Raw genomic sequence first — 11,328 nt, 5'->3', positions numbered from 1 at the left:
AGATGTGAGTGTGTGACTCCCCCTCTCCAGGGTACCTCCAGCCACAGGACCCAGGAGAGAGGAGGTAATGATACTCACTCGCCATCTAAGGACATCTGGACAGCACTTTCTGGAATGCAAAGCCCCCAGAACATCCAAGTCTGCTTCTGTTGGGCCATGACCGAGCAGATGCCATCATCCCCATCTGACACAGATTAAGAGACTGAGGCAGGATAATCCTCCCAAAGTCAAAGCCAAAAGCCTGACCTCAATGACTGCCATTCTCACCATTCTCTGCTGCTTCTCCCATCTCCTCCTCAAGTTGTTTACTGGAGGGAACTGCTGATCCCTCCCTGTGTGGGACTCTGGGCTGGGAGCCCCTGGAGGGCAGGGCCCTTACTCTATTCATCTTTGTGTCCCCCAGGCACCAACATCGTAGACACCCAATAAATGTTGAATTGGTTTGAACTCCAGTAGAGCTTCTTTAGAAGTGGGTGGCTAGACCTAATACACCCTAGCTTTTATTTAAAAATGTCTGAAGCTCTTATTTATTTCACACACACACACACACACACACACACACACACACACAGAAAAGCAGGCTCCCCACTGAGCAAGACAGTCTGACACGGGGCTCGATCCCAGTACCCCAGGATCATAACCTAAGCTGAAGGCAGCCCACACCCTGGCTCAGTCAGTTAGGTGTCTACCTTTAGCTCAGGTCATGATCCCAGGGTCCCTGGATCTAGTCCAGCATTGGGCTCCCTACTCAGTGGGGAGTCCACTTCTCCCTCTCCCTTTGCCCCTCCCCCTGCTCTCTCTCTCTCTCTTTCACTCTCTCTTCGATTAAAAAATTTAAAAAATCTTTAAAAATAAAAAAAAATAAAACAAGAACTCCTCCAGAACAGCAGTGAAAGTTTTGGTAAGAGCTTGGGGGTATCTAGGCCACGGGAGGATGCAAAGATAAGCAACCCAAACCAGCAGGAATCCCAAAGTGGAAAAAGCCCTTACTACTCCCTTAGTACTCAAGACGTGTCTTGTACCGGTAGTATCAACACCCTCCTGGAGCTCGTTAGAAATGCAGAGTCTCAGGCCCCACCCCAGAACCACTAAAGCAGAATGGGCACCTTCACAAGCTCTCCAGGTGGGTCGTGCATGCTGAAGTCAGACATGTGCCGGGTATGCCAAGGACTACAGAGCCCAGGCAGCCACTGGCCTCAGCCCATCACCTGCATGTCCTGCAAATGCCCAGAGACGGCCTTTTACTCTGTGCAGTGTGGTTTTTGACTCTTGGTTTGTTTCCAGGAAAAGAGCAGTGTATCTGCTTCTGACAAATTAATTCTAACTCAAATAGGAAAGTGAGAAGAGTCCTGGTTTCGTATGGGAAGTCAGATCCCGGAGGGTAGAGATTATTCCAGATTTCTGAAATTCCATCTAGGTCTCAGTCAGGGGACATTGGCAGAGCCTGGAGATGTTTTTGGTTGTCACAGTGGGGAAGGGCAGTGTCACTGGCACCTAAAAACTAGAGGCCAAGGGTGCTGGCTTCCTCCATATTGTCCAGGTACTCTGAGACTCAGCTTCTGCTCCAATCCAGAGGAACGGGGTGGATTTACAAATTTAGGGGAGTTTTAGAAAAGAATCATGAGAATTTTAGAAGCTTATTCTTCACAAGCATGAGAAGTGTTGAAATAAGATCCAAAGGAGTACAGGAAGGTCGGGACAAGTAGCCAGGAACAGGGGCCATGCAAAGGAAAAAAAGGGAGCTGAGCAAGGCCAACATCCAGAAAGTACACATAAAAATTTTGTTTATTACACAAATACTTTCTTATTCATAAGAAAGACTTAAATATCTCCTTCTCCAAATACATCAGATTTTTTCACGTCTCTATTTTCTAAACTTCCTGTAATAGGGTTATAATGAGAAAAAATAAATTTAATTATGCAAAAAAATTTCTTTTAGAGAAATATGTAAACATCACCAAAGACCAGATAGACCATGAACAAGTCAGAGAGAAAAGCTGGAGTGGGCTTGCCTTCTTGCCACCTACTCAGGAGTCACAACTGTGGGATGTGAAAGGATGGTTCTCCTGAGCATCTCCTCGCCCAAAGTTCCACCAGCTTCTGAGGGCACTTCTCCTCCCCAGAGCTCAAGGCCTTTTCCAAAACAAGGAGGACATCTGAAGGTCCGGGAGAGCCCCGGGGAGTGGGGGCAGTGGTGACCACTGAGAAAGGACCTGGCCGGACAGTGTGAGAAGCGCGGTCACTTCAGACTGAGCGGCCAGGGAAGGTCCATTCCGGCAGGTCGAGCAGAGAAATGCTCTCTTCTGCTGGTTTTGCTGGACCCCTGTGGGTGACAGGTGACAGGCGGGGACGCTCCAGCACACTAGGGATCCCTTGAAAGTGCCCAACCCGGTGTCCGCTCATGCGTCAGTTGGCATCCCGGGCCTCGGGCAGGGGCTGTGGTGGAGGCCCCAGGGACGAGGCGAGTTTGGTGAGGGCCCTCGCTATGATGTCCAGGTGGCCGTTCATGGTCCGCAGCTCCACCAGGATGTCCCCGACGCTGGCTTCCAGGCTAGTGGGCGCGGCAGGCCGGGCGCAGAGCGGTGGGGAGGCTCCGGGGGCCTCGGCGCCCTCGTCCCTACCTGCTGCTCCAGGATGCGGGGTGGGTGCGGGCCCCTCCCTCTCATCCCCACAGACACCGGGAGGGGTGGCCGCGGGGCCGCCGGGCAGCCAGTCGCCCAGGCGCGGGGCTCCGTCGGGGGAGGAGACGACGACAGAGTAGAGGCCTGCGCGTCCAGGGGCACCAGGGCCGGTGGGCGCGGGGGCAGCAGCGGCGGTGGGGGGCGGCGGCAGCAGCGGGGGCAGCACCGAGGCCCCCGGGGAGAAGGCCTGGGGCTCGCAGGAGGAAGAGGGAGAGGGCAGTGCGGCCGTGGAAGGGCCCGGCTCCTCGGAGGACAGGAACAGGGTGGTCGAAGACTGGGAATCCAAAGTACTGGGCTCGGAATCTGTCGAGGAAGAAAGGAGAAAGAGTCACTAGGGCACGCACAGAGTGCCAGCTGTATGCCCAGCTCCCTGCAAGGCCCTCTAGGAACTGAGACAGTGGACATTCATTTCCTACCCCAGAGTAGTAACGAAGAGTGGGTTGTAGGAGCAGTAAATGTCCCAAGAACCAAGTGGGAAGGGTGTGGGGCTGAGCATAGGAATTCTGAGGTAGGAAGATAATGGAGTTCAACAAAGCATCCAGGTGGGGCAGGCTGTCCCCCGCAGTCTAGGGCTGGGGACAGAGTTGCAGCCTCGACTGACACTGTCCTGCCAAGGACAGTGGGTGAAGATGGAAAGGAGGGCCCTTCCCCACTGTTCTCAGAAGCAGAAGTGTGTTAAACAGATGGCCTCCTTCACCGTCCCACCAAAGCCAGGCTCTCAGGGGGCAGTTGAAAGAATCTTGGGCCAGGAGCCAGATGACAGTAGCACTCAACGTCACAGAAAATGCCATGGAACTTTGGGCCAGTCCCAACCTCCCCTCCCCACTTGGGGACTTGATTTCACTTTCCCATCTGTATAAGTTGTACATGTTGGGTCCAGTGACACTCCCCACCCCTCCCCACCCCCCAGACCCTTCCAAGGCTGATCAGCCCACTTTCAAAAATCTTTGACTTGAAGCATTGATCTGGGTTCACAGCGGGCTTCACTCAAGGCCCTGGAGGCTCTTGACAAGCTTACCTTTGCTAGTCTGCCCCTAATCCCTTGAGCCTCCAGGTAAAAAGTGGGGCGGCAGCTCTTTGTGACTGGGTCTGGTAAGGAGGTTTACCAAGTTCACATCAAAGGATCCACATCAGTGCAAAAGCCCTTAACTCAGCTGTCTCAGCCACCCTGTTTGCTGCCTTTGGGGAGATGGTCTGTGCTCACCCTGGAAGCAGTTCTGAGTTTTACTGGGACCAAGTCTCTGAGGCCTCGCCCCCAGTTCTAGCTGGAGTGTGTCTGCTCTTGGCTTTCTGCGTTGTCTGTTTGAGGGCCCACCTTTACGCCCTGTCCTTCAGGATTTCCAAGCCTTTCAGAGGCAGAACTCAGCTTGTTATCTTGGGAAGGGCCCTATGATGAAAGCCCACGAGTAAACCTATACCCCTGGAAGGTGAACATGTGCACTCTCATGGGCTAGCTGTCCCTTCACCTGTGCCTGGTTGGGGCTCAAAGAAGCCCTGATCACCAGAAGAGAGCTTGTTCCCTCCTGCATCCTGACTCTGGTCAGGACTCTGGTCCCCCACGGCGTTCTCACAGGGCCCTAGAGGCCTCAGACTTCCAGCGGGCCAGTTTGTGTAGTCGGGAATCCCCTCTGACGGGCCTAGAGGCTCTTGTTCCTCCAGAGAACACAATTTGCAGAGAAGCCACCAGATGCCTAAAAACTTCTCTGGTAGAAATTTCCTGGTCACCTTCTGCTATTGGTTTTCAAGGAACTGCCCCTCCTCTACCAAAACTTCATTTCTTCCGGTTTCCATGAGGATCTTCCTTTGGAAACCAAGACTCTGTAGACATATCTGAGCGCATAATTCCCGTGAGCTGAAAATGGTAAGAACTCTACAAACTGATGTTGAGGAAGACATGACTGAGCCCCACACATCCAAGTCTCACAGCAGATAAGAAGCCTGTATGTTAAATCAAATACAAGTCTAATGTATGAAATGCAATGTACACAAGCACACAGAACGTTCTAGCACAGTCTTTCCTAAACTTTAACATTCATGCCATTCCGTGGGACACTCTTAAAGGACAGGCTGTGACTCAGCAGGTCAGGGGCGGGACCAGAGACTCTGCATTTATAGCCAGCTCCCAGATGATGGGATGCTGCTGGCCTGGGAACCACAACTTGCCTAGCAAGGGTGTAGACCAAATACACAGCTTAGCAATAAAACGTAGGATTCATGACCATAGCAACTTGAGTAACCAGGGGTAGGGGAACCACCTGCAAGCATGATATGATCATAAAGATAGCAACAGTGGTGGTGCTAATGACTGACCTCTCTTGGCTGGTAGGAGAGTAAAACAGGTGGCCTCTCCAGCAATGAGTCTCAAGGTCCCCAGCCCAGCCTTGAACCTCCAGGGGGCATAACGACTTTTTTTTTTTTTTTTTTTTTAGATTTTATTTATTTATTTGAGAGAGAGAGTGAGAGAGAGCATGAACAGGGAGGAGAGGGAAAAGCAGCCTCCCCACGATGGGCTCGATAAGCCAAAGGCAGACGCTTAACCAGCTGAGCCACCCAGGCGCCCCAGCTTGAAGACTTCTTAAAAAGGAAAATCCCTCCCTGCTGTTCCAGCTAAAACTTCAAAAATACATCAAGTTGTCAGGACTCAATCCACCCTGACCGCCACATAGAAATTGAAAACAGAAGCATCTTTTTAATAAGTACCTGACCTTCCTGAACTTTTTCCCAGCTGTCAGGGAACTTGGTTGCAGCCCCAGCTCAGCTAAAATCTGCACCAAATGATTTATAGGTCTCTTCCATCCCTGCAGCTGACCGTTTTATCCCTGATTTGGACAGGTGCCTTTGAATCAATGACATCATTTTCATGCAGCTTCACTAATTGCTATAAAAATCACATCAGGGTCCTATTGTTACAAACACAACTCTTGATGGAGGTCAGAGGCTCTCAGGTGGAGAAGGTCAAGGTCATCAGACTGCTTGATTCCCTCCTTCCCCCCGCCCCACAGGGTCTCTGATCTTTATCCTGCTTTATTAGTCTTCTGAGCTCTAGGACCACCTGATATTTTATGTACTTTTTCGTCTGTAAGGATGTAAGTCATGTGAAAACAAAGACACTGCTTTATTTTATTCTCTGCTGTGTCACCAGGGCCTAAACGGTGTCTGGCATCTACTAGATGCTCAATAAATACTTGTTGAATGAATGCCAAGTAATCATCATCAGTCCAGAAACACAAGCCCAGGTGCAATACACTGATCCAGCTGGACGTTGTCTATTATTCAGTGCTTCCTTTATTTTCAGAGTCATGCACTCTTTGAGACATACTTACACTAAAAAAATATCCCTTGTTTATCTGATATTCAGATGTAACTGAGTGTCCCATATTTTATCTGGCAACCCCATGGGAGGTCAACATTTTCATCTGGTTTCATAGATAAGGGCACTTTTAAAAAAGAAAAGCAAAACAGCTTGGGCGTTTTCATAGAATTTCAGAGTCAGAAGGAATATCTGCTACTATTTGGATTAACTTCCAAAGGTATGGAGATGGAGGTCTGTGCGAGACAGGGACTTGCTGTTTCCTGACCTAGCACGGAACAGAATTGAGAACACAGAGGGACAGGGTCTCCTTTCTCCTAGCAACTATTCATTCAGTCTTCCCATCATTCAGCCACAGAACATACCTGTACTGAGGAATGACCACATGCCAGGTGACCTACTGGGCTCTGGAGACATAGCCCCACCAGACACAGTCCCTCCCCTGGTCCATTGGCTCCCAGTTTGCCTTCCAGATATCAAAACACCTCTAGTGGATCAGATTGGGGCAGCAATCCAAAAAAGCTGCACTGCAAACATCAGCCATCTATTTGGTGAGTGTTGGTTTGCTGAGAAAGCTTGGAGCCTCATCCTTCCAAAGGCGTGCTGGAGACTGGCGTGGGAGCCAGGGTCACCCAAACTCGGAGTCGAAACTTTCTGCCATAGCTCTCCTTCCTCTCCCCGTCGCTACCCCCATCTTCCTCACACACACAACCATTTGGGAGAGATGCTACTTCTAGAGGAGGGAAAGGTTCTATTTACCATCCTAGAAATAACTTTGCCAAAGTCAGTTTTGAAAAAATATGTATAAATCATAAGCATTTGAAAAACTTCTGGTTCCTATTTACCATCCTAGAAAAAACGGTGCAAAAGTCAGTTTTGAAAAACGTCAGTTTTGTACAACTCATAAGCGCTTGAAAAGTTTTCATTCTCTCTAGAAATGAAAGAATTGCAAATTAAAAGAATGAATTATGAACTAAAATACATGGATTGAAAAATATAGATTGAAAAATAAATATATTTAAATATATATTATCAAAAATATATATAACTAAGAAGCATTTGAGAAGCATTCATTCTCTCTAGACATGAAAGAACCACAAATTAAAATAATAATAATGAACTGAAATAATTAGGAATTAGGAATAATAAACTGCAATGTTTAACTGGTAAAGTTTGCAAGGATTGTCAGGAGAGAGGCATTCTAGCACATTGTTTGTAGTAGAGTAGATCAGTACATCCTCTCCGGAAAGCCATTTAAAAACACGTGCTTAGTTTAGTGAGAAAGGAAATTGCCAAATCATGTTTTGTGAAGGAGTTCAACTGCTTATAGAAAAAAGTGTAAAATAAGGACTGGGAGGAAGTACACAGAGATGCTAGGCATGTGATGGGATTATTGTTTTCTGCGTTTGCAGAGATGTTGGCAGTGAGCGCGCATGGGTATATGCTTTCCCTCTCACTGGTCACTGACCTTTAGCAGAGAGTGATGGCTTCCTACCCAGGCTACAGGGTCAAGGTCCTCTGACCACTTTCTTTTCAATCTTATTGCTGAGCGAGACTGAGTCACTTCTTGGCTGGCAAATAGCCGCCTTGAAAGGCTGACCCTTTTTTAAATGTTTGACACTCATTTGGCATTCCCTGTCACCACCGAGTAGACCCACCAGCCTGGGGCTACCCTTGCTCTGGGGATGCCCCTGGGGGAGAGATGAAGCCTGGGGCTGCCTGTAAGAACCTGCCATTCATTTGCAAATAACCCCTTTAAATCATTTCCCTAAACCCTGCTCTTCTCTCTGACTTCCCCTCAGGGGAAGTCCTCAGTCAATTAGGACGATCCCCAGGCTTTACTGCCTCTCCCCAGTCCTCCTGGCCACCCACCACCCCTCACCTAGGAAAATCTCTTGCTGAGTCTCAGCCTCTCTTACTTTGTGTGAGATAAGAGCTAAATCTATTCATTAATTCATTCAAGAAATATTTATTGAGTACCTACAGTATGCCCCGCAGAATGCTCTTTCCTGTGCAAAGCTAGACCTAAACTCTGACCTCATTGTGGGGGCAGAAAATAATCAAATGACTGCATAAAATAAATGTGTAATTGCAACGATGATACCATCTACATGCATGCGATAAGCATCTAAATGGGAGGGTTGACCTAATCAAGGAAGATTCCCTGAGGAAATGCTGCTTGAGCAGAGTTCTAGAGTCAAATCAGAATAGGGGAGAAAGCTGAATTCTGAGCAAGGGCCTGTGGCAGGAGGGAGTGTTGCAAATACAGGGGACTTCTAGAGAAAGCCAGTGTTGACAGGAATGGAAATAGCTAGGGAAAGGAAGCAGGAGACCAGATGATGCTCAAGAAGAGAGTAGGGGTCAGGAAATGTAGTGTATGATATATACTCCCAGTGTTGCCCAACATCCATTTTTCTCTTCCTGCCTTTTAGGCCCATGACCACTTAAAGAGTATATTTTCCAGCCTGTCTTCCAATTAGCTGTAGCTAGTAGATAAATTCTGGGCAGAAAGATGCCAGTAAAGGTGCTGTGTGCGATTCTTCCTTTCTCTGCCTGGGATTTGGTTGCAATGGCTGCTGCTCAAGCAGCCCTCTTGGACCACGACGTGGAAACCATCTGCTAAGGATGACAGAGCAGAGCACTGAGTCCTTGATAACTTTGGGGAATTGTTATGCCAATCCTAGCTGGTTCCACTGCAGACTTTTTGTGAGAAAATAAAATCTTATCTGTTTAAACCCTTTTAAACTGGGTTTTCTATCCTCACAACCTCACCAAATCCTGACACACAGGGTCTTGTTGAACTTGTTAAGAAGGAGTTTTGCCCTATCCTAAGAGCAATGGCAAGGTTTGGGAAAGTTTTAAGCATAAGGGTGTGTGTGTGTGTGATATAATTAGTTTTGTATTTTGCAAAGTTCACCCGGCTGTGTTGGGCAGGGAGTAGGCAAGGTAGGAGCGGGACTACCAGTTAGGAGTTCTCAGCTGTGGGTGAGAAATTACAAAATGACAGTTGTTATTGCTAAAGTGGCAGTTCTAGAGATGCGGAGAGGCAGTTTCTAGAGACAGCCGGAATGTGGAAATGTTAGGATTTAAGATCTTCAGGGATAAAGGAGGAATCCGAGAAATGGATGCCCTACCTGCTGTTGCTTAAGTGTAAGTTTGCAGAAATTCTCACTCCAGAAGGAGAACTTCCACTTTCTTGTTCTCTGGAGTCCAGATGGCCCTTCCCAAACCACACCCAGCCCTCCAGCATAGCTCAGTTCTGACACACCTCACCAGAGGCAGCCCTTGGGAACACTTTCCCAGGAGCCTAGAGGGAGGAGAAACGGGGTAGCCCTGGGGAGCCAGAGGAGCAGAAGTCTGTGGGAAGAGGCTGAACCTGTCGGCAGAAGAAACAGCGTCTCTCAGCCCTGCAGCCGGGCGCTTTCCTTTGATGGCTTAGACTTGGCTGGCTTGCTGCTTGCTCCTTTCAGAAAGCCTGACACACAAAAGGGAGGGTGAGTGTCTGATGAACTCAACCCAATAATATTCACTTCTTTTATTTTCCAGGAACGTCATAAGACCCACAGGGCAGTCTTCTGGGTTTAAGACCTGGTGAGTCAAGTCTGCAAATACCTCTGACTCAGTCTGATCCCAAGTTCTCACCAGGCATCTCCCAGGAACATGGCTCAGCAGGGGAGCTGAAGCTGGACAGCCCCGGCAGGCAGGCGAGAGGATGGTCAGCTGCTCTGGGGGTGGGGGGGAAGGCTTGCCACGGTGCAGAGGACGCTGTCATTCTCACCACGTTTGCCAGAAAAGCCAGCATTTACGGACTGTTTCCTAGCATCAGGCCACGTGCAAAGCTGGTATCTCTTTCCATGGTTGTAGAAAACCAGGGCAGACTCTGCTCTGAATCCCATTTTCCTGTGCTGGGAAACTAAGGCTCCGGTATGTTCGGAGAGCCTTAGGAGAGCTGAGAAGGAGGGCCGACATTCACAGAGAGTCTCCTACACCCAAGGCCAGTGACTGGCCACCTTGGCTGCATATTAAGGTTACCTGGGGAGCTTTGTAAAAATCACTGATGCTCCCAACCAATTAAATTGGGATCTCTGGGGAGGGCACCCAAGCAGCCTATGTTTTAAAAGCATCCCAGGTGAGGGGCACCTGGGTGGCACAGTTGGCTAAGTGTCCAACGTCCAATTCTTGGTTTCAGCTCAGATCCTCATCTCAGGGCCATGAGATCGAGTCCTGTGATGGGCTTCACGCTCAGCACACTTTTTTTTTTTTTTTAAATATCAACGAATCCATTATTTTAGGCAAGGTCACCCCCCCCTTTTTTTTTAAAGATTTTATTTATTTATTTGACAGACAGAGATCACAAGTAGGCAGAGAGGCAGGCAGTGGCGGGGGTGGGGGGGGTGGAGGGGGGGAAGCAGGCTCCCTGCTGAGCAGAGAGCTGGATGTGGGGCTTGCTCCCAGGACCTGAGCTGAAGGCAGAGGCTTAACCCACTGAGACACTCAGGTACCCCTCAGCACACTCTTTTGTGACTCTTCTCCCTCTGCCTCTCCCCTCTGCACATGCTCTCCTGCTCCCCTCTTTCAAACAAATAAATAAATCTTACAAAAAAAAAAAAAGTATACCAGGTGATTATAATGCTAATATGCAGATAGGGTTATTCATCCGTTTTCTCATTTAATCCCAACAATGAAGCTCTGCCCATTTGCCCATAGAGAAACTGAAGCTCACAGAATTTGGACAGGTTGGCCAAAGCCCACAGCTAACGAGACCCTCATCTTCACCTGTATCTGGCGGACTCCCACAGGAGTGCTCATTCCTATTGATTCCATTCTCCCTGTTATCTGTGCCTCCTCTCTTTTAGAAGCGAACTTTTAAAATGTACAATTTGTTTTGCAATTTGCATCTTTTTCGTTCAAAGTCAAGCGCTATTTAAGCCAGCGACCCAAAGTAATACTAACAGGTGCCACCTATAGCCACAGAATGAAACGCGCTGGCCCAAGGAGCCCCAAAACCATGGCCTTGCCTTCACCCAGGTTCTATTACAGCCAACGCACGAGGTCCTCCCAAGAGATGTCCAGTGGCCCCGGCCGGGATGTGGCACTGACTCTCCGAGGAAGAACCCTGCCTAGTCCCCTATCATCCCCAGCCTCTAAGGATCAGAAGACCCAGGTCCGCGGACATGGTCTCTATTTCCTGCAGTGTTAGTAACTTCCTGGAGAGTGATATGAGAAAAGTCGTCCCCTTTTACTTCTGTGTGACTTACTCAGCCTCTAATTCCCTAGTGGCTGAGGGCTGGGCTAAAAAGGAGAGCTCATCCTTAGTCAAGTTAATAAAGCAAAGTA

The 11,328-nt window shown here is 48.8% G+C and overlaps 1 protein-coding gene across 2 annotated transcripts in view; it reads right to left on the bottom strand.

Annotated features, from left to right (window-relative positions):
- Positions 1–1,836: 1,836 nt before the first annotated feature.
- RUNX2 (RUNX family transcription factor 2) overlaps positions 1,837–11,328 on the bottom strand; it is a 227,023-nt gene continuing 217,531 nt past the window's right edge. For both annotated transcript variants that reach the window (XM_044251978.1, XM_044252005.1), the window contains one exon: positions 1,837–2,984. In XM_044251978.1, the coding sequence (XP_044107913.1) occupies positions 2,407–2,984 (578 nt within the window). In that variant the 3' untranslated portion in view covers positions 1,837–2,406. The remainder of the gene's footprint in view (positions 2,985–11,328) is intronic.

The sequence above is a fragment of the Neovison vison genome, chromosome 1 (assembly GCF_020171115.1).
Source record: "Neovison vison isolate M4711 chromosome 1, ASM_NN_V1, whole genome shotgun sequence".
In the NCBI taxonomy this organism is placed as follows: Eukaryota; Metazoa; Chordata; class Mammalia; order Carnivora; family Mustelidae; genus Neogale; species Neogale vison.
This window is presented reverse-complemented; position numbering and strand designations above follow the sequence as displayed.